We start from the raw sequence: 21,834 nt of genomic DNA, 5'->3' as shown, positions 1-21,834 counted from the left end.
CTGTTATTGCTAGCTTCCCACTTGTAGACAAGTCATCGAAATTTTTGTTAATCTTCAGAAACTGCAGACCGTTGTTTCCGCTGTAGATTTACTTGGTACCAAATAGGATTCGGATTTATACAGGAAACCACTGATCTCTAGACTGCTCTCCTTATTTTATAGTTGAGGGATATCTACCAAGAGCTAACGAATGTGCAAGGCTAAGACTGAGCAAAATGAAACTACTAGTTCAAGGTCCATCCCAGAGGTCAGAAGGGCTTCGTCCATTTCTTTCTCCTTATGCATTGATTGAACAGGTGGCTATTGGTTAGATTGCAACATCAGAATAGTAAAACATACCTTAAACATTCCATTTATGAATATATGTTCATTTACCACTTCTTTTTAAAATATAGGACAGGGCCTTTTTTTGATTACAAGCCACTGGTTAGAATTTTTGCTTAATGTGTACCCAGAAGGCTTTGTCTACAATTCTCAGTTTCAGTTTCTTTGAAGTGGAGTGAAAAAATAGTTTCAAAGCAGTCTGAGTGTAGAATCCTTCCAGGTTTTAAAGATTTTTTTCTCACTTCAGTGTATATACTTAAAAGTCATCAGTTAGCACAAGATTGAATTAAACTATGCTTACGATAACATACAGCTGGGATGAGCAGATTTGGGGCCAAGCACGATTTACCCGTGGTGACTATACAAAACGTATAATTCAGCTGGTGGGAGCAGAAGTTCTCAGGTGGGCTAGGGAGTTGTCTACCAGCAGCAAGCAGGTAGCATGTGGGGGACGTCAGTCAGTATGGCAGGCAGGGTAGCTTAAATCAGGGAACTGGAGAGCATCTGCTCATCTGGGGAGCTGGTTCAGGGGTGTTGCTCACGAGAGTTTCTGTTCTCTCTTACCCTGCCCACTGCTCTGTGTCTTAGGCCCCTAGACTTATATAAATACCGCAGTGTTCCCCGGCTGTGGGTCATATAAATCATATATCTAAGTTAGCAGGTGAATTCTTTGCCCTCTGTTTGGCTTGGTCTATATATACATACACATACTTTTTTCTTTTAATTTTCAGACATTCTCAGACTTATAGGTAAGTTGCAAGTACAGTACAAAGAACGTTTTTTCCCTGAACCATTTGAGAGTAAGTTGCTGACTTGATGTCCCTTGAGCTTTGAGCAGTTGAATGTGTATTTCTCACAAACAGGGACATTCTTCTATATGACCATAATTCAGCCATTAAAACAAGAAAATTAATATTATACATTAGCATCTAATCCTCAGACCCCATTCATGTTTTGCTAAATGTCTTAATAATACCCTTTATTATACATAAAATTTACAGGTATCTTTCTGAGCAGGAGTTATAACCAATTCTGCCTTTACTTCATACATTTGAAATATTGGTTTATTTCTTCATCAACTGGCTCTTTTCAGAAAGATAGTCTCAGGTACAGGTAGATTTTTTTTCTATGTCAAAAATCCTTTAGAATAGAATATAAAAAATATTCTACCTGGTTTTATTAAATCAGATATCTTTGAGCTTCTATAATGTTTCAAGCTCATTGGCACAGAATCATGGTGATGTGTGCTTAAACATCTTAAGTGTTTTTTTTTCTTGATATTAGAAACGTCATTCAGTGTTTTATAGTATTATGGTATCAAGACTGTGTTTAGACCAAAATGTAAATAAGGAAAAATAGTAAAATCATATGAAACATATTTGCAGGTCATATACCATGAACTCCAGGTTTTATTTAAACTAATAGTTTCTCTTTAACCTGTGAAGATAAGAGAATGGTTGGAGGGAATAAGGTAAAGAAAAATTTCCTGAGAAAATTCTTCATTTTATACTTTCACTATTTATTCATATAGGAATTTAGACTAAGATCTGGATTTAGACTCTTGTTTCTTTTTTTTCAATAAATTTATTTATTTTTGGCTGTGTTGGGTCTTCGTTGCTGTGCGCGGGCGTTTTCTAGTTGTGGCGAGCGGGAGCTACTCTTCATTGTGGAGCTTGGGCTTCTCATTACAGTGGCTTCTCTTGTTGCAGAGCATGGGCTCTAGGCACGCGGGCTCAGTAGTTGTGGCTCGTGGGCTTAATTGCTCCGCGGCATGTGGGATCTTCCCAGACCAGGGCTTGAACTTGTCCCCTGTATTGGCAGGCGGATTCTTAACCACTGCGCCACCAGGGAAGTCCTAGACTCTAGTTTCTTTGTTCTGTGAGTGATACACCCAAGAGGCAGCGAGCCAAATGAGTACCACACAGTTCTGGGCATCGCTGTCAGTGTGTCTGAGGCGAGACATGCGTCTGCCCTGTGTCCCTGGTATTGTTCATCCAGTGATGCTTCCAAAAAGAGACCTTTTGGGTGGGGATTACAATCTACTGAGAGTGACAGTACTCAGTCCTCGTTTATACTTTCTAGGCCCTCAGAAGCTCAGGAATTGGCCCGGGAAGTTCCTAGACAAGTGGCTTCTCACAGGAAGGGGCCAGGGCTACATCATCGCTTGGCACCTTGATTGGTGTTCACACTAGGCTTTATGACGAGTCTGTGCTTTTGGCAGTCCTTCCATGTGAGTCATCCACTGGTCCTTTCTTCAAACCCTCAGAGCCTGCTGTGTGACAGCCACTGTGCTAGGCACATATAAAGATGACTAAGACACAAGTCTTAGTCTAGGAAAGGGAAACAAGAAAATGGAGTAGTGTTATAGGTGCAGTGATTGCATTATGCATGTGAAGGATATGCTATGGGTCCAAGCCTAACAAAGATCTTTGTAGAGAACATTGTAAAGTCTCAGTTTTCATGACAACATAGAGGTGAGTGGTGGGGGTGGTGGTATCTGAGAAGGGACAAATATTTCTTTGAAAAAATAGGATGCGGTGGTGGCCTAGCTTGACATGTATCACCCCAGTGGTCACCAGTATTGACTTGGCTGTTTGTCTGTTCCGTTAGTTAGAAGGGTTTCCTCTCTTTATTTCCTGTTCTGTATGCTTCTTTATCTCATGCAAGCTTCCCAGCGAAGCTGTGCTTTCTGTGGAAGAAAGAAAAAGCAGATATCCCTAGAGAAAGTGAGTAATGGAAGAGAACTGAATTGGGAGCTGGACATAATCTGGGCTCTGGTTCCACTTCTCCCACTAATTAGCTGTGTGACCTTGGGCGGGTCACTTAACCTTTATGATGCAGTTTCTTCCAAGTGTAAAGTGAGAATAATAATTCTGCCTTGGCTTCCCCAGAGGATTGAGGGGAGTCAAATGAGACAGTGCATAATCTATTATAGTTTATAGAGTGTTCTCATATACGTGAAGAGTCCTTTTGTTCTTTATGGGTTTTATTTTTAATAAACCTTCTCCTTTAAGTGCATTTAGATGTATGTAATTTGATGCATATAACACTGGTGAAACTAGGAGGATATCTAATTCGGTATCTAATTGTCCAGATTCCTTTCTCACTGCCCTGATAGCCATAGCAGTTATTTTTCCATTGAAAGAAATTCCATTTCACCATTTGGAAAATTTATTATTCATGTGATTTCTTAAAGGGATATTCTTTAGTTTGCCTTCAGTTGAAGTAGGAGTTATGTATTTATTTTTCAACTTTTGTCTTTATAGGATCTTTAATGATTTGCTGCTCTGGGAACCAACAGCTCCTTCACCAGTAGAGACATTTGAAAATATTTCATATGGTATTGGGCTTTCAGTAGCCAGTCAACTGATTAATACCTTCAACAAAGATAGTTTTAGTCCATTGAAATCTACAGTTCACTATGGTAATATATTTTAAATTTCTTCTGAATTAAAATGCGTGGTTTATCAATAAACAAAGTAGTAACCTTTCAAATTGATGGATTTAAAAATGTTTCTTTGGCGTTTTCCATTTATAACTATATTTTATAATATCTTTTAGTAATTTACAGTATTTCCCCACTTCTAGCTATTTTTTAAGAGTTATTAATTGTTATTTTATAGTATATTCATTGTCTGAAGTTCAGTGGTAAAGAGAAAGACAGTACATTTTTATACCAGATTCTTTGTAAAAATAAACAGGTTGTAAAATAAGTAAATATTCTTGTGATAACGTTCAAGGTTGAATGCTGTTTTGTGTTAATAAGCTGTTAGAACAGCTGTAATTGTGCAATTTATTTCTCATAGATGAGGAAAGTGGATCTGAGGAGGAGACTTTGCAGTATTTTTCCACTGTTGATCCCAATTATCGTTCTCGTAGGAAGAAAAAACTAGACTCTCAGAACAAGAACTCGCAGAGTTTTCTCTCAGTTCTTCTGAGCATTAATCATGGATTAATGGCAGTGTTTACAGATGTAAAGGTAAGGATTTACAAATCCAAAGTGATTTTTCAAGTGCGTCTTATTATAAGTCTAGCATGATATACGCATTCAATAGTTGAGGTAGTTCGAGGTTGTTTCAGTGACTGATGATGAAGGTCAGTTTTCTGAGGCACACCACGATGACAGCAGCTTGGGAAATTTAGCTTTCGTTGCAGATCAAAAGACAAACATTACACGGACCTTCTTTTGGAAAACGTGCTGGTCCCACTCCTGCGGTGGTAACAGTAATTTATCTATTCCAAAGGGTGATGAAGTACCAAGGTTCATTTGGCAGAAGAGGCCCGGCCTAGTGTTTAATTATGCAGTTCTTAATACCACCATGTTGGATGGTTCAAGAATCAGACCGCTTTGCTGCAGTGTGGGAGATCCTCCTAACCTGAATCAAGGAGGAGCATCTCAAGGGTCCTTCTTACTTTTCTGTTTTTAATTAATGACTTCTCTGTTTTTTCTGATCTTCTTATTAGCAAGATAATGGAGATCTGTTGGAAAACAAGCATGGTGAATTCTGGTTAGAATTCAACAGTGGTTCGTTATTTTGTGTGACAAAATATGAAGGTTTTGATGACAAGCACTATATCTGCCTTCATTGTAGCAGTTTCAGTCTCTATCACAAAGGTAGGACAAATGTTAAATATGTGTGTTGTTCACTTCTGGTTAGACATGTTTAAATTTTGCTTAATAAAGAGAATCTACTGAGAACAGAATTCTTTTTTTTTTTTTACATCTTTATCGGAGTATAATTGCTTTACAATGGTGTGTTAGTTTCTGCTTTATAACAAAGTGAATCAGTTATACATATACATATGTTCCCATATCTCTTCCCTCTTGCATCTCCCTCCCTCCCACCCTCCCTATCCCACCCCTCTAGGTGGTCACAAAGCACTGAGCTGATCTCCCTGTGCTACGCGGTTGCTTCTCACTAGCTATCTATTTTGGTAGTGTATATATGTCCATGACACACTCTCACTTTGTCACAGCTTACCCTTCCCCCTCCCCATATCTTCAAGTCCATTCTGTGGTAGGTCTCTCTCTTTATTCCTGTCTTACCCCTAGGTTCTTCATGACATTTTTTTTTCTTAAATTCCATATATATGTGTTAGCATACAGTATTTGTCTTTCTCTTTCTGACTTACTTCACTCTGTATGACAGACTCTAGGTCCATCCACCTCATTACAAATAGCTCAATTTCGTTTCTTTTTATGGCTGAGTAATATTCCATTGTATATATGTGCCACATCTTCTTTATCCATTTATCTGTCGATGGACACTTAGGTGGCTTCCATGTCCTGGCTATTGTAAATAGAGCTGCAATGAACATTTTGGTACATGACTCTTTTTGAATTATGGTTTTCTCAGGGTATATGCCCAGTAGTGGGATTGCTGGGTCATATGGTAGTTCTATTTGTAGTTTTTTAAGAAACCTCCATACTCTTCTCCATAGTGGCTGTACCAATTCACATTCCCACCAGCAGTGCAAGAGTGTTCCCTTTTCTCCACACCCTCTCCAGCATTTATTGTTTCTAGATTTTTTCATGATGGCCATTCTGACTGGTGTGAGATGATATCTCATTGTAGTTTTGATTTGCATTTCTCTAATGATTAGTGATGTTGAGCATTCTTTCATGTGTTTGTTGGCAGTCTGTATATCTTCTTTGGAGAAATGTCTATTTAGGTCTTCTGCCCATTTTTGGATTGGGTTGTTTGTTTTTTTTGTTATTGAGCTGCATGAGCTGCTTGTAAATTTTGGAGATTAATCCTTTGTCAGTTGCTTCATTTGCAAATATTTTCTCCCATTCTGAGGGTTGTCTTTTGGTCTTGTTTATGGTTTCCTTTGCTGTGCAAAAGCTTTGGGGTTTCATTAGATCCCATTTGTTTATTTTTGTTTTTATTTCCGTTTTTCTAGGAGGTGGGTCAAAAAGGATCTTGCCGTGATTTATGTCATAGAGTGTTCTGCCTGTGTTTTCCTCTAAGAGTTTGATAGTTTCTGGCCTTACATTTAGGTCTTTAATCCATTTTGAGCTTATTTTTGTGTTAGGGAGTGATCTAATCTCATACTTTTATATGTACCTGTCCAATTTTCCCAGCACCACTTATTGAAGAGGCTGTCCTTTCTTCACTGTACATTCCTGCCTCCTTTATCAAAGATAAGCTGACCATATGTGCGTGGGTTTATCTCTGGGCTTTCTATCCTATTCCATTGATCTGTCTTTCTATTTTTGTGCCAGTGCCATACTGTCTTGATTACTGTAGCTTTGTAGTATAATCTGAAGTCAGGGAGCCTGATTACTCCAGCTCCATTTTTTGTTCTCAAGATTGCTTTGGCTATTCGGGGTCTTCTGTATTTCCATACAAATTGTGAAATTTTTTGTTCTAGTTCTGTGAAAAATGCCAGTGGTAGTTTGATAGGGATTGCATTGAATCTGTAGATTGCTTTGGGTACTAGAGTCATTTTCACAATGTTGATTCTTCCAATCCAAGAACATGGTATATCTCTCCATCTATTTGTATCATCTTTAATTTCTTTCATCAGTGTCTTATAATTTTCTGCATACAGGTCTTTTGTCTCCTTAAGTAGGTTTATTCCTAGATATTTTATTCTTTTTGTTGCAATGGTAAATGGGAGTGTTTCCTTGATTTCACTTTCAGAGTTTTCATCATTAGTGTATAGGAATGCCAGAGATTTCTGTGCATTAATTTTGTATCCTGCTACTTTACCAAGTTCATTGATTAGCTCTAGTAGTTTTCTGGTAGCATCTTTAGGATTCTCTATGTATAGTATCATGTCATCTGCAAAGAGTGACAGCTTTACTTCTTCTTTTCCTATTTGGATTCCTTTTATTTCCTTTTCTTCTCTGATTGCTGTGGCTAAAACTTCCAAAATCATGTTGAGTAAGAGCTGTGAGAGTGGGCAACCTTCTCTTGTTCCTGATCTTTGTGGAAATGCTTTCAGTTTTTCACCATTGAGGATGATGTTGGCTGTGGGTTTGTCATATATGGCCTTCATTATGTTGAGGAAAGTTCCCTCTATGCCTACTTTCTGCAGGGTTTTTTTTGTTTGTTTGTTTGTTTGTTTTCATTATGCGGGCCTCTCACTATTGTGGCCTCTCCCATTGCGGAGCACAGGCTCCGGACGCACAGGCTCAGCAGCCATGGCTCACGGGCCCAGCCGCTCCACGCATGTGGGATCTTCCTGGACCAGGGCACGAACCCGTGTCCCCTGCACCAGCAGGCAGACTCTCAACCACTGCGCCACCAGGGAAGCCCATCTGCAGGGCTTTTATCATAAATGGGTGTTGAATTTTGTCGAAAGCTTTCTCTGCATCTATTGAGATGATCATATGTTTTTTCTCCTTCAATTTGTTAATATGGTGTATCATGTTGATTGATTTGCATATCTTGAAGAATCCTTGCATTCATGGAATAAACCCCACTTAATCATGGTGTATGATCCTTTTAATGTGCTGTTGGATTCTGTTTGCTAGTATTTTGTTGAGGATTTTTGCATCTATGTTCATCAGTGATATTGGCCTGTAGTTTTCTTTCTTTGTGACAGCCTTGTCTGGTTTTGGTATCAAGGTGATGGTGGCCTCATAGAATCAGTTTGGGAGTGTTCCTCCCTCTGCTATATATTGGATGAGTTTGAGAAGGATAGGTGTTAGCTCTTCTCTAAATGTTTGATAGAATTCGCCTGTGAAGCCATCTGGTCCTGGGCTTTGGTTTGTTGGAAGATTTTTAATCACAGTTTCATTTTCAGTGCTTGTGATTGGTCATATTTTCTGTTTCTTTCTGATTCAGTCTCGGAAGGTTGTGCCTTTCTAAGAATTTGTCCATTTCTTCCAGGTTGTCCATTTTATTGGCATAGAGTTGCTTGTAGTAATCTCTCATGATCTTTTGTATTTCTGCAGTGTCAGTTGTTACTTCTCCTTTTTCATTTCTAATTCTATTGATTTGAGTCTTCTCCCTTTTTTCTTGATGAGTCTGGCTAATGGTTTATCAATTTTGTTTATCTTCTCAAAGAACCAGCTTTTAGTTTTATTGATCTTTGCTATCGTTTCCTTCGTTTCTTTTTCATTTATTTCTGATCTGATCTTTATGATTTCTTTCCTTCTGCTAACTTTGGGGTTTTTTTTGTTCTTCTCTCTCTAATTGCTTTAGGTGCAAGGTTAGGTTGTTTATTCAAGATGTTTCCTGTTTCTTAAGGTAGGGTTGTGTTGCTATAAACTTCCCTCTTAGAACTGCTTTTGCTGCATCCCATAGATTTTGAGTCGTCGTGTCTCCATTGTCATTTTTTTCTAGGTATTTTTTGATTTCCTCACTGATCACTTCGTTATTAAGTAGTGTATTGTTTAGCCTCCATGTGTTTGTATTTTTTACAGATCTTTTCCTGTAATTGATATCTAGTCTCATAGCGTTGTGGTCGGAAAAGATACTTGATACAATTCCAATTTTCTTAAATTTACCAAGGCTTGATTTGTGACCCAAGATATGACCTATCCTGGAGAATGTTCCATGAGCACTTGAGAAAAATGTGTATTCTGTTGTTTTTGGATGGAATCTCCTATAAATATCAATTAAGTCCATCTTGTTTAATGTATCATTTAAAGCTTGTGTTTCCTTATTTATTTTCATTTTGGATGACCTGTCCATTGGTGAAAGTGGGGTGTTAAAGTCCTCTACTATGATTGTGTTACTGTCGATTTCCCCTTTTATGGCTGTTAGTGTTTGCCTTATGCATTGAGGTGCTCCTATGTTGGGTGCATAAATATTTACAGTTGTTATATCTTCTTCTTGGATCGATCCCTTGATCATTATGTAGTTTCCTTCTTTGTCTCTTGTAGTAGTCTTTATTTTAAAGTCTCTTTTGTCTGATATGTGAATTGCTACTCCAGCTTTCTTTTGGTTTCCATTTGCATGGAATATCTTTTTCTATCCCCTTACTTTCAGTCTGTATGTGTCTCTAGGTCTGAAGTGGGTCTCTTGTAGACAGCATATATATGGGTCTTGTTTTTGTATCCATTCAGCCAATCTGTGTCTTTTGGTGGGAGCATTTAATCCATTTACATTTAAGGTAATTAGCGATATGTATGTTCCTATTCCCATTTTCTTAATTGTTTTGGGTTTGTTATTGTAGGTCCTTTCCTTCTCTTGTGTTTCTTGCCTATAGAAGTTCCTTTAGCAGTTGTTGTAGAGCTGGTTTGGTGGTGCTGAACTCCCTCCGCTTTTGCTTGTCTGTAAAGGTTTTAATTTCTCCATCAAATCTGAATGAGATCCTTGCTGGGTAGAGTAATCTTGGTTGCAGGTTTTTCTCCTTCATCACTTTAAATATGTCCTGCCAGTCCCTTCTGGCTTGCAGAGTTTCTGCTGAAAGATCAGCTGTTAACCCTATGGGGATTCCCTTGTGTGTTATTTGTTGTTTTCCCCTTGCTGCTTTTAATATGTTTTGTTTGTATTTAATTTTTGACACTTTTATTAATATGTGTCTTGGCATATTTCTCCTTGGATTTATCCTGTACGGGACTCTCTGTGCTTTCTGGACTTGATTAACTATTTCCTTTCCCATATTAGGGAAGTTTTCAACTATAATCTCTTAAAATATTTTCTCAGTCCCTTTCTTTTTCTCTTCTTCTTCTGGAACCCCTATAATTCGAATGTTGGTGCATTTAATGTTGTCCCAGAGGTCTCTGAGACTGTCCTCAGTTCTTTTCATTCTTTTTTCTTTATTCTGCTCTGCAGTAGTTATTTCCACTATTTTATCTTCCAGGTCACTTATCTGTTCTTCTGCCTCAGTTATTCTGCTATTGATCCCATCTAGAGTATTTTAAATTTCATTTATTGTGTTGTTCATCGTTGCTTGTGTCATCTTTAGTTCTTCTAGGTCCTTGTTAAACGTTTCTTGCATTTTCTCCATTCTATTTCCAAGATTTTGGATCATCTTTACTATCATTATTCTGAATTCTTTTTCAAGTAGACTGCCTATTTCCTCTTCATTTGTTAGGGCTGGTGGGTTTTTACCTTGTTCCTTCATCTGCTGTGTGTTTTTCTGTGTTCTCATTTTGCTTATCTTACTGTGTTTGGGGTCTTCTTTTTGCAGGCTGCAGGTTCGTAGTTCCCGTTGTTTTTGGTGTCTGTCCCCAGGGGCTAAAGTTGGTTCAGTGGGTTGTGTAGGCTTCCTGGTGGAGGGGACTAGTGCCTGTGTTCTGGTGGAAGAGGCTGGATCTTGTCTTTCTGGTGGGCAGGTCTACGTCTGGTGGTGTGTTTTGGGGTGTCTGTGGACTTATTATGATTTTAGGCAGTCTGTCTGCTAATGGGTGGGGTTGTGTTCCTGTCTTGCTAGTTGTTTGGCATAGGGTGTCCAGCACTGTAGCTTGCTGGTCGTTGAGTGAAGCTGGGTGCTGTTGTTGAGATGGAGATCTCTGGGAGATTTTTGCCGTTTGATATTATGTGGAGCTGGGAGGTCTCTTGTGGACCAGAGTCCTGAAGTTGGCTCTCCCACCTCAGAGCCACAGCACTGACTCCTTGCTGCAGCACCAAGAGCCTTTCAACCACACGGCTTTCTCAGGGCCTTGGCACAAACTGTTCTTGACTTGGAATGTCTCTACTTGGCTTTTCCCAAAGCTGTCTCCTCATTTTCTTGACTTCAGTTTCACCATCACCTCCTCAAAGTCATTTTCCCTGCTGGCTCCACCTCTCTACCTGGTCACCCCCATAGCCCCGAGATGTGGCACCCACAACTCACGCTTCTCTCAGGCCGGGTTCCGGTGGGGTCAGTGACAAGGCCGACGTGGCGTCCACGTATTGCTCCAGCCCCCAAACGTTGGGTGCGTGTCCTGGCTCAGCCTGCCCCCAGGGAACAGAACTCTGAACATTAGAAATTATTTTCTGTAGGGTGTTCTGATTCCACTGGCAAGGTAATAATTACTGTAAATTAGAAGTTGACTTTTTTTTTTTTTTTTGCAACAACTTATATTGAGATATAATTCACATGCCATGTAATTCACCCATTTAAAATACACATTCAATGCTTTTTAGTATTCCATAGAGTTGTGTAACCATCATCATAGTCAACTTCAGAGCATTTTCATCAACCCCTCAGAAGAAGTCTGCATCTTTGAGCTATAGACCCCGAGCCCTGCAGTCCCCTCTGGCCTCAAGAAACCACTGATTTACTCTCTGTGTCTATGGATCTACATATTCTGGCTGTTTCGTATACATGGTTTCATACAATAGAAGGTCTTCTGTGATTGGCATCTTGGCATGATGTTTTCAAGGTTAATCCAAACGTATCAGTGTTTTATTCCTTTTTATTGCCAAGGAATTGGATATACCATATCTTAGTATACATTGAGCAGTTGATGGGACTTTACATTCTTTATTTTCTCTTAAGTGGTGTTTCCTTTTGGTAACAAATACAGAATTTGCTCTTCTTTGAGCACATTCCTTGTGTTACTTTGTGAATAGAAATGAGATACTTGCACATTCTTAATGTTTATTAGATTTTCCTATTTAAATTTAACTTTTCTAGCATTTCAGATCTCAGATTTTTTTTTTTAACTTGGATAGTCACTTATACGAACATTAGAGGAGAATGAATTATTAATGTCAAGCTGGTTCTTGGTCATTTTGCCTCCAGGGTGTGTTATATTCAATGGAAGTACATGGATTTTCATTTTGAGTTATAGAAGTTCGTGAATTAATTTCAAATAATCATTTTGTTATCTTGTCACCTCATTGTGGATATAGGCATAGTGGATGGAGCAATTCCTTCTACGGAAACACGACTGCCCAGTTCAACCCGACCACATTGGTTAGAACCTACTATTTATTCCTCTGAAGAAGATGGCCTCAGTCGAGCTTCTTCAGATGGTGTTGGAGGAGACACTTTGAATATGCTCTCTGTTGCAGTTAAAATATTGTCTGATAAATCAGAGTCCAATACAAAGGTGTGTGTTTTGTACTTTTATACCATTAAATACTTGCTGCTGATTTGATTACTAGTTAATAAAAATGATTGCATAAATGTAACACATTTATTTTCTTAGAAAAACTTTTCAAGTTTTGAGCCAGAGGGTTATGTAGGTGATAAATATAATTCTTCGTGTTGCTCTGTAGGAATTTCTCATTGCTGTGGGACTGAAAGGAGCCACTCTCCAGCACAGAATGCTTCCTTCCGGGTTTAGCTGGCATGAGCAGGTAAGAGAGCTGTGATGTATATTTATTGATTTATTTTTTACTTTATGTTAACATATAATACACATAGTGAAAAGTTCACAAATCATAAATATTCAGTGCTCATCGAATTTTCATGAAATAAATACTCCTATATAAATACCACCTCTTATGTTAGGAAATAGAACATTATCACCACCCCAGAATGTAATTGATTTTTTACCTTAAAGTTTGGTCCTTAAACATCTCAAAGACAAAGTTATGTTTTATCATTAAAGGGAAGGGACCTATCGAGTGCCTGGCATAGAGGAGAATAAATGAGTGTTGACTTGCACTTATAACTGTATATTCTTTAAGTGCCGTAATTTCAGAATTATCCCCTAGGCCAACAATATACACTGAGGCATTTATAAGGAATTCTGTAATTAATTTCCAGTGTAATAACTGTATTTGGTTAATTACATTTTTTCAAAGGAAACTTTGGGTAAGAAGTTAACTCTTCTTTATATGAGAATGAAAACTAGCACACTATGATTCTTGTTCATTTTCCTTAGAAAGAGAAACCTTTTCTTTGTGCTTGGAAAATAATAAATTATTTTAAACTTGAATGCTTTCAGAAACATTCTGAAACATAAAATATATATAGAGAGAGAATGAATGGAGCGGGGGGTAGAGAGATGGTTAGTCAACTGGCTGGCTGTAAGGGAGAGATTTAGCCTAACTTTTTTATTTAGATAGAAATATAGAGTAGATGTTGGTGAGAAGGACTGGTTTTCAGACAGATCTGGGTATAAATTAAGGAACAGGAACTTCTCCCAACAGTGGATTTTATAGAAAACCAGATGGAGAGTTTTAAACAGTCTTCGGCAAAATTTGTTTTTTTCAAAAGAATTATTCCAAGCAAAGTAATGTTGAAAGTATATTATACATACTTTGTTAGTTTCATAGGATATGATTTTTCCAAGATCTCTGTAGCATTGCAGTTGTTACACGGGCCTCTTCATTTCAAATTCTAGTTATGCAAATACTTTTTGAAATGAATTCCTTCAAATGATGATTTTCTTTTAACATTATGATTTTCCACTAAATGGTTGGTTTTTTTGTGAGCTATTTTATTTCATGTTGGTATTAAGGATATCATATCGAAACTTTTTTTTTCTTCTAAAGCAGGGCATTTTATATTTTTGTGATTATAGATTTTATACTTCTTGAATATTGCTGATGAACCTGTTCTGGGATACAATCCTCCAACTTCATTTACAACCTTTCATGTTCATCTCTGGAGCTGTGCACTTGATTATAGGTTAGTTCATAAATGGAGCAAAATAAAGTTTTAGTCTTTAAAATATGTACTAAGTTTTGAGGAAAAATATGTAATTTAGTAGAGTTAAGGTTCAAAATGCTCTTTAAAGGGAGTTTCTTTTCTTTTGCAGCAGACTAATGTTCTCTTGTTTCTTTGTGGTAATAGGCCTCTTTATTTGCCAATCCGATCTCTTCTTACTGTTGAAACATTCAGCATTTCAAGTAGTGTTGCCTTGGATAAATCATCTTCTACTCTCAGGTACCGTGTTAAGCCTGTCTGTCTACTAAATGCAGCTGTTCAAAACATACTGACAGAGCTTTATCTCAACCCTTTGATTAAAGTCTCAATCTTTGTTAAAAGCAACATGCTTTTACTATTAGTCATGTTCCTTTATTCAAGTTTTCAGTTTTTCTTTCTCAGATGATTCGTCCCACCTCTTCAATTCATTACTGTATTTCATTTTTAGGGAGGAAATTAATTCTTGAGATTATTGGCTAACTTTTTAAAACATTTATATGTAAACTTCCCGTAATACCTGATACACTTCATTTTCCTAATTTAAACCTTGTGAATTTGGGCATCTGTTAAAATTGCTGAAAATTTAAAATTGATTCGAGCAGATGATTTAATCTCATTTATGCCATTTAAATGTTTCTAGTACTCATAAACAGTGAGTTTTAAAGAAATGTTAGGGCTTACCTGGTGGTCCAGTGGTTAAGAATCTGCCTTCCAATGCAGGGGACATGGATTCAATCCCTGGTCAGGGAACTAGGATCCCACATGCTGCGGGGCAGCTAAGCCCACACCACAGCTAGAGAGCCCACGTGCTCTGGAGCCTGCACACCACAACTAGAGAGAAGCCCACGCACTGCAACGAAAGACGCCGCATTTTGCAGTTCCCGTGTGCCGCGACTAAGACCCAACACAGCCAAAGATAGATAAAAAAAATAAATAAATATTACAAAAACAAAGAAATGTTAGGTGACATTTGTAAGTTAGAAACTGCATATGACTTTGATCATATTTATATCAGAAAGAATGGTACAGCTAAGTATATAGTGATCATGCAGCATATATTCAAGGTTAGTTTTTTAGATCTTGATTTTATCTTTTTTTTGCCCAGAATAATCTTGGATGAAGCTGCTTTACACCTGTCTGACAAGTGTAATACTGTCACTGTAAATCTGAATAGAGGTAAGAGTTAAAAAACAAAATCTGGGATAGATGAATCCTCTTTTATTTTTTGCATCTGAATATTTTTAAGCATTTTAACTCTAGAATAATGCCAGTGAACTAAGGATCTTATCAGTCTGAATATTGTAATACCAGTTTGTAATAGCAATAACATTGGTGAAATGCATCAAATTATATATACTCTTGTTTATTTAATAGAAGGCAGATTTTGTTTCTAATTAAAAATAAAGTGAACTGTAGGATTTTTGTAGGATGAAACTATGTTTCCATTCCATTATAAGTATTTGTACTACTACCTGCCATGAATTTTAAAGAAACACAAGTTTTATTAGGTGTTTGTTGGATAAGCATTTTTTGAAAGTTATACTCATATTTTATTAATTACTTAAAAAAATTTTAGATTATGTTCGTGTGATGGATATGGGGCTTTTGGAATTAACCATAACTGCAGTGAAGTCTGATTCTGATGGAGAGCAAGTAAGTTATTAAAATAAATGGATATTTTTTTAAGCCCTTTTTTTTATAGAAGAGACTAAAAACATACTGAACTTACTGTAAAATTATTTTTCCACTTAATTTTAGTCAGAAATAGATAAAATATTTTAAAGTTAAGATTGAGTTATTATAAATGCATGTTTCCTGTGGCAAGACAAATTATCATATTATATTTTATTTAATGTAAACCGATGCAAACATTTTTTTCTCTTGTTTTGGTAGACATTTTTATCCTTTTTTCCGTGTCCTGTCCAGACTGAGCCGCACTTTGAATTACACTGTTCGAGTGACGTTGTCCATATTAGAACGTGCTCGGACTCTTGTGCTGCATTAATGAATCTCATTCAGTACATTGCAAGCTACGGGGACTTACATGTGGCTAACAAGGCGGACGTGAAGTCCGGAGCCCCGCAAAGAAAGATGAAGGTACAGCCGCCAGCCTCATTCATTAGAACTCACTCGACCCCTCCTCATTCCAGACATGCGAGTGACCTGTACATTGGTGAGGTCTTCTTGACAGTCATAGGGTGGAAAGGAAACTTTGAATAATCATCTATCTATTCTTACTTTCAGGGTGATGGGGTCTAGAAAGGTGATTCCGTGGACCTTTTTGGAAAACCATTCTACTGTTTGATGCTCTCAGTTTCAGAACATTAATATTCTCAACCAACATACATTTTCCCAGACTTAAGTTATTTTCATATGTCCTCAGGGAAGAAAGAAAACATTTATCATGTGAGAGTCTGTTATATGCAAGTTGTATGTAAAAATGCTATGAGAAGGTGGCAGGACTTAGTATTATTACCAGAAGACTTATTTATATGACATTATCTTTCATATTTGTTATCTACAATTCTATCCAGTTTTCAGTATACTTTCTCATATGTGATTTCCTCTTACCCAGTGCAGTTGAGAGGTTAAAGGTTATCATCTCTGTTTAGTAGATGAATAAGACCCAGAGAATTTAGGTAATTTGCCCTAATTAGTAGCAGCAACAATATGCAGGTATTTGGATTCCCAGTTCATTGCTTTCTTATGCCCCCAGCTGTCACCTCTCTGCCCTCTCATATGTCCAGATAGAACAATGTCCAGTTTGTTTAGCATTTACTTTTTATCAGTCTTTCTATTCTTCTTCATGGCCTCTTCTGTGAACAGAATTCTCAGTCCCCTTAGGTCAATGGATCCTTCAGTAAGGGTCTGACAGGCCTTGCATTATCTTTCATTCACGCTGATCTTACACCTCATTTGTGTTACGCTTCTGTTTTTGTTTCCTTGCTCCTGCTGTATTCTCCCTGATAATGAAGTGATTTATGATTCTCTCTACTGTTTCTTCTCTTTTATTCTCCAGTTTATTAAAAGTTATTTTAAATTATCCCTTTCAAATGAGATCTTTCCATTTTAGAGTCATGCTGACATTTTATTTATTTATTTTTTTGCGGTACGCGGGCCTCTCACTGTTGTGGTCTCTCCCGTTGTGGAGCACAGGCTCCGGACGCGCAGGCTCAGCGGCATGTGGGATCCTCCCGGACGGGGCACGAACCCGCATCCACCGCATCGGCAGGCAGACTCCCAACCACTGCACCACCAGGGAAGCCCCATGCTGACATTTTAAAAGCATGGTTTGGATTTAATGAATCCACGATTCACTAACAAAAATGGTTAAGCATCAATGTTGGAATTGAACTCCACAAATCACCTTTTAGTAGATTTCCCCTCTCACGTGTACCCCCTACTGTCTTTAGGTATCTATTTGTACCAAGAAATGAGGCTCTGCCTACAGTGGCTTTGTCTCAGAGGGTGGTCATGGCAGCCATCAGGTTTGAGCAGATCGGACTCTTTACAGAGAGACCCCCCTCTCCCCCAGCTTCACTGCAGTGTTTTTCACCTTCCTTCTTTTCGAATGTATTACGTCTTCAAGATTCAGTTCACTGTGCCGGCTTTGAGATGATAACACATTTATTTCTATTTGCCAGTAGTTGTTGGGGTGAAAATACTAAAGACTTAAAATGAAAATGTAACACCTGCTGAGAGAATATAGAAAAATGAATGTGTTCCTGTTTTTGATGTTTTTCTGAAATGTAGTATATTTCTAGGACAAAATAAACGTTGAGTAATTTGCTTTTTAGATCATTTTCAAGTTGATTTTAATTAGGGTTTTTGGCTGTAGGTAGATTCCGCTGGTCGGTCATCCTCACGTGGTCCAGTGCTTCCTGAAGCAGATCAACAAATATTACGAGATTTGATGAGTGACGCTATGGAGGAAATTGACACACAAGAGGCTGCTGCATCTGTAAAACCACAGTCTAATGGTGAGACAGACCAGGACTTCTTCCTGGGAGCTGTGATGTTGTAGTTGAGGCTGACATTGTTTGTGTTCTTACAGAGTCCTCAGTAAGCAGCTTACTAAGGAAAAGACAGGTCTGAGTTTTGGTGGGTATTTATTAGTCAGTCAGCTTGTGTTCATTAAATGTTTAGTAGATAAATAATACTGGCCAGAGTGTTGGGGGGCAGCGACAGATAAAGTGGAAGGCAAGGCTTACGTTCCCTGGTAGCTCGTGGTCTAGTGCAGCAAACTGGCACTGAACCAGACTGGGGCTAGTGCTTAGAACCATCCAGAGGTGATACAAGAAAACACTTCAGAATGTAGTGTACACTCTAATCACTGGTCGGAAAGGATTTGGAATCCCTTCATTAGACTTCAGTGAAAATGAGATGAGTTGGCTTTTAAAAAGTGTTTGGGACCTAGGCGTGTAGAGGGGAGAGAGAAGATAATCTTGGCAAGGTCACTAACATCAACAGAGGCCCAGAGGCGTGTATGAGCCTTAATGATCTAGTAACTCAGGCTATTAATACTGGAACAAAAGTTCCCTTCTTGTCGAAAAGAATTAGGCAGTAATGTTAGATAAGCAGGGAGGAACCAGACAGTGAGAGAGCTTTACAGCCAAGTGGAAGCATCTAAATATTTTGAAGTATCTATCTAAAAATATTTTTTTTCTAATTGGCTGAACATAGCTATTTCTATATGTTGTGAGATCTTAATTTTTAAAAATTATTTCGTAGTGTTATAGAAGTTTAGCATTCAGTGTTGCTTTCATTCTAATTTAGAATAAATTAGAGCTCAGGAAGCAAATGGGAACTTTTAGCTCCCTGTGTACTAACATTATTTGTAATAAACGTTAGCAGCTAACCTACTCATGTGGGAAAGAATGTTTAATGAATATTTACCGAGCAGCTTCAGCACACAGGACTCTGTACTGTACACTGAGCACTTACAAGGATGAGTGGGTTCAAAGTACTGCCACAGGAGAATGTCTAGTCTGAGAGCCTTGCGGGCTAAGATGTCACTGCATTCATCGTAGTAGTCTTAGTTCATATCACAGGGTTTGGTTTGGATGAATGAATGGAGAAAGAATTAGTGAATCTGTGGAATTCCCTGGCAGTCCAGTGGTTAGGACTCCATGCTTCCCCCACAGTGGGCATGGGTTTGATCCCCGGTGGGAGGAACTAAGATCCTGCATACTATGCAGTGCGGCCACAAAAAAAGAAAAGAAAAGAATGAGTGTATCTAATATATAATATAAATGTATAAAAAAATATATGTTCACGTACAGATTTTTGCACACATGCAGCCTTTTGTGAACTTCACATTGTGAGAGCTACCTGAGAACAGGTGTCCCATTTGGGTATCCAGTGCCTCCAAGGAGTCTTTTTATTGCTTGGAATCATTCCCTGGCCTAAGACATGCTTGGCAACTGTTTCCCCCACCCCTTCCCCGAGCAGAGATTTCCTATAGTTTTAGGTGAGACGCTGCCACATGTAACTATTTCCCCTCCCCTTGCCATATTGTCCAAGGAGTTTCTTCTAGAACTCCACCTACAGCACATAATTGTCAATATGAAGTTCTGGCTAAAATGGAACTCCAGTCCTCACTAACTAGCTGCTGCTGAATTCCTGAACTTCTCTGACACTAAGTAACTAAGAGGAGACTGTCTGTAACTTTATGAGTCCATCATTTACTGTTTCTTAGAAAACTTCATACTTACTAGTCTTTTTATTAGTAGTCAGAAGGTTATTGTAAGAAATAAGTGAGATACTGTTTTTTAAAGATCTTTGGCTGTGTTGGGTCTTGGTTGCTGCGTGCAGGCTTTCTCTGGTTGTGGCGAGCGGAGGCTACTCTTCGCTGCGGTGCGCGGGCTCCTCGCTGCGTTGGCTTCTCTCGTGGCGGAGCACGGGCTCTAGGTGCGCGGGCTTCCTTGGCTGCAGCACGCGGGCTCAGCAGTTGCGGCACGTGGGCCCTAGTGTGCATGAGCTTCAGTAGTTGCAGTGCAGGGACTCAGTAGTTGTGGCGCACAGGCTTAGTTGCTCCATGGCATGTGGGATCTTCCTGGACCACGGATTGAACCTGTGTCCCCTGCATTGGCAGGCGGATTTTTACCACTGTGCCACGAGGGAAGTCCTAAAATGCTTAATAAATGTTATTGTTGTTGATGTTTAAAATATGCCAAAATTGAATGTTGTAATCTTTTCACCTAGGTGTTTTGGATGAAAAATCTCAAATTCAGGAGCCATGTTGTTCAGACCTCTTCCTGTTTCCTGATGAGAGTGGAAACGTGTCCCAGGAGCCTGGACCCACTTACGCCTCATTCACACACCACTTGATGAGTGATGCGGTGACAGGCGTGCCCACAGAAAATGACGACTTTTGCATTCTCTTTGCACCAAGAGCAACCATTCAGGTAATAAATTGATGATATAATTAATGTCTTAAAATAGTGTTATAAATTGACTTGACCAAAGGGCACCTGAAAAGATTCTTTAGGTTTTGTTAACTCTTTACAGTTCAGAATTACTTCCTTTTGTAATTTACTCTTGAGACTTTGTAAATGTTTGTTATACTTTACTCTTTTTACGAACATCTCTCAGAGACTCTCTACTTGCAAAGTCTCCTGCATTGTTTACTGAACTACAGAGTAAGTATGTAGTAAGATACCTCTTCAGGGTTGTGAAGTTAAATGGCAGAAAGGAGTTCTGTACAGAGTTGTTAACACCAGAATTGGGAAAGATAAGATGTGATTTGTGAGAAGGCTAATGCTTGGTTAATGTATATATAATTTCCGTTTTAGAATCATGCTCACATTGAAAAAGCATGGTCTGGATTTAATGAATCCACAGTTCACTAAACAAAATGGTAAAGCATTGAATCTGTACCTTTGTATTGTCAAACGAGTAGTACAAGCCAAATCGTAGACTATAAAAAATTCTTATGGAGTGATTCACATAGAAGAGAGAGTTCATTTTATTGTTAATAAAGCAGAGTATCTTATGCGGTGATTATCGTCAGTATTTATTATTCCACTATATATTGAAATTATTAGAAAGAATGCAGAATCAAATCCCCTTGAGATGCGCACCGTAATCAGTGGTTTCTACTTAAATAAGAGAGTATGTGTTACCTCTTCCTTTGTCTTAGGAGAAGGAAGAAGAGCCAGTTGTAAAAATAATGGTTGATGATGCGATTGTGATAAGAGATAATTATTTTAGTCTGCCGGTTAAGAAGACAGATACGAGCAAAGCTCCATTACACTTTCCTATTCCTGTAATTCGGTACCTGGTTAAAGAAGTCTCTCTTGTTTGGCATCTTTTTGGAGGAAAAGATTTTGGAACAGCCCCTCCTGCTTCTCCAGCTAAAAGTTATATGTAAGTTAATTTCTACATAAGTTTATTTGGCGGACCAATATACTCTCTTTGTTGTGGCGCACGGGCTTCTCTAGTTGTGGCGCGTGGGCTTAGTAGTTGTGGCACAAGGGCTTTGTTGCCCCGCAGCGTGTGGGATCTTAGTTCCCCGACCAGGGATCGAACTCGCGTCCCCTGCATTGGAAGGCGGATTCTTTTTTTTTTTTTTTTTGCGGTACGCGGGCCTCTCACTGTTGCGGCCTCTCCTGTTGCGGAGCACAGGCTCCGGACGCGCAGGCTCAGCGGCCATGGCTCACGGGCCCAGCTGCTCCGCAGCATGTGGGATCTTCCCGGACCGGGGCACGAACCCGTGTCCCCTGCATCGGCAGGCGGACTCTCAACCACTGCTCCACCAGGGAAGCCCATGGAAGGCGGATTCTTAACCACTGGACCACCAGACCAATATATTCTTTTCGCTAAAAATACATAGAATTTATCCTTTTAAGAATTATTAATAAGTAATATTAAAAACTGTAATTTAAATTTACTCTTTTAATGTTAAAGTTTTGCATTTGAAAACTTGTTTGCATTCTTTGTATTTTTTTCCTAAAATGTGATGACTTAAGGCATTTCCATTCAGCAAAATTTTTCGGGTACCTACCATGTGCCAGAGCCTGT

At 38.6% G+C, this 21,834-nt stretch overlaps 1 protein-coding gene across 9 annotated transcripts in view; it reads left to right on the top strand.

The window, feature by feature from the left end:
- Positions 1–21,834, top strand: part of ATG2B (autophagy related 2B) — a 76,454-nt gene that overhangs the window by 32,386 nt on the left and 22,234 nt on the right. For 8 of the 9 annotated variants that reach the window (XM_027120486.1, XM_027120485.1, XM_027120490.1 and 5 more), the window contains 13 exons: positions 3,591–3,748; positions 4,131–4,303; positions 4,789–4,939; positions 12,066–12,265; positions 12,435–12,515; positions 13,688–13,794; positions 13,960–14,052; positions 14,918–14,988; positions 15,389–15,465; positions 15,706–15,909; positions 17,651–17,792; positions 20,017–20,219; positions 20,954–21,180. In XM_027120486.1, coding sequence (XP_026976287.1) covers positions 3,591–3,748; positions 4,131–4,303; positions 4,789–4,939; positions 12,066–12,265; positions 12,435–12,515; positions 13,688–13,794; positions 13,960–14,052; positions 14,918–14,988; positions 15,389–15,465; positions 15,706–15,909; positions 17,651–17,792; positions 20,017–20,219; positions 20,954–21,180 — 1,887 coding nt within the window. The remainder of the gene's footprint in view (positions 1–3,590; positions 3,749–4,130; positions 4,304–4,788; positions 4,940–12,065; positions 12,266–12,434; positions 12,516–13,687; positions 13,795–13,959; positions 14,053–14,917; positions 14,989–15,388; positions 15,466–15,705; positions 15,910–17,650; positions 17,793–20,016; positions 20,220–20,953; positions 21,181–21,834) is intronic. The other variant, XM_027120487.1, reaches the window with a different exon arrangement.

This window comes from Aethalodelphis obliquidens, unplaced genomic scaffold, assembly GCF_003676395.1.
Source record: "Aethalodelphis obliquidens isolate GAN/ISIS:26980383/991018 unplaced genomic scaffold, ASM367639v1 scaffold21, whole genome shotgun sequence".
In the NCBI taxonomy this organism is placed as follows: domain Eukaryota; kingdom Metazoa; phylum Chordata; class Mammalia; order Artiodactyla; family Delphinidae; genus Aethalodelphis; species Aethalodelphis obliquidens.
The sequence above is the reverse complement of the archived record's forward strand: the minus strand, read 5'-3'. Positions and strand labels throughout refer to the sequence as shown.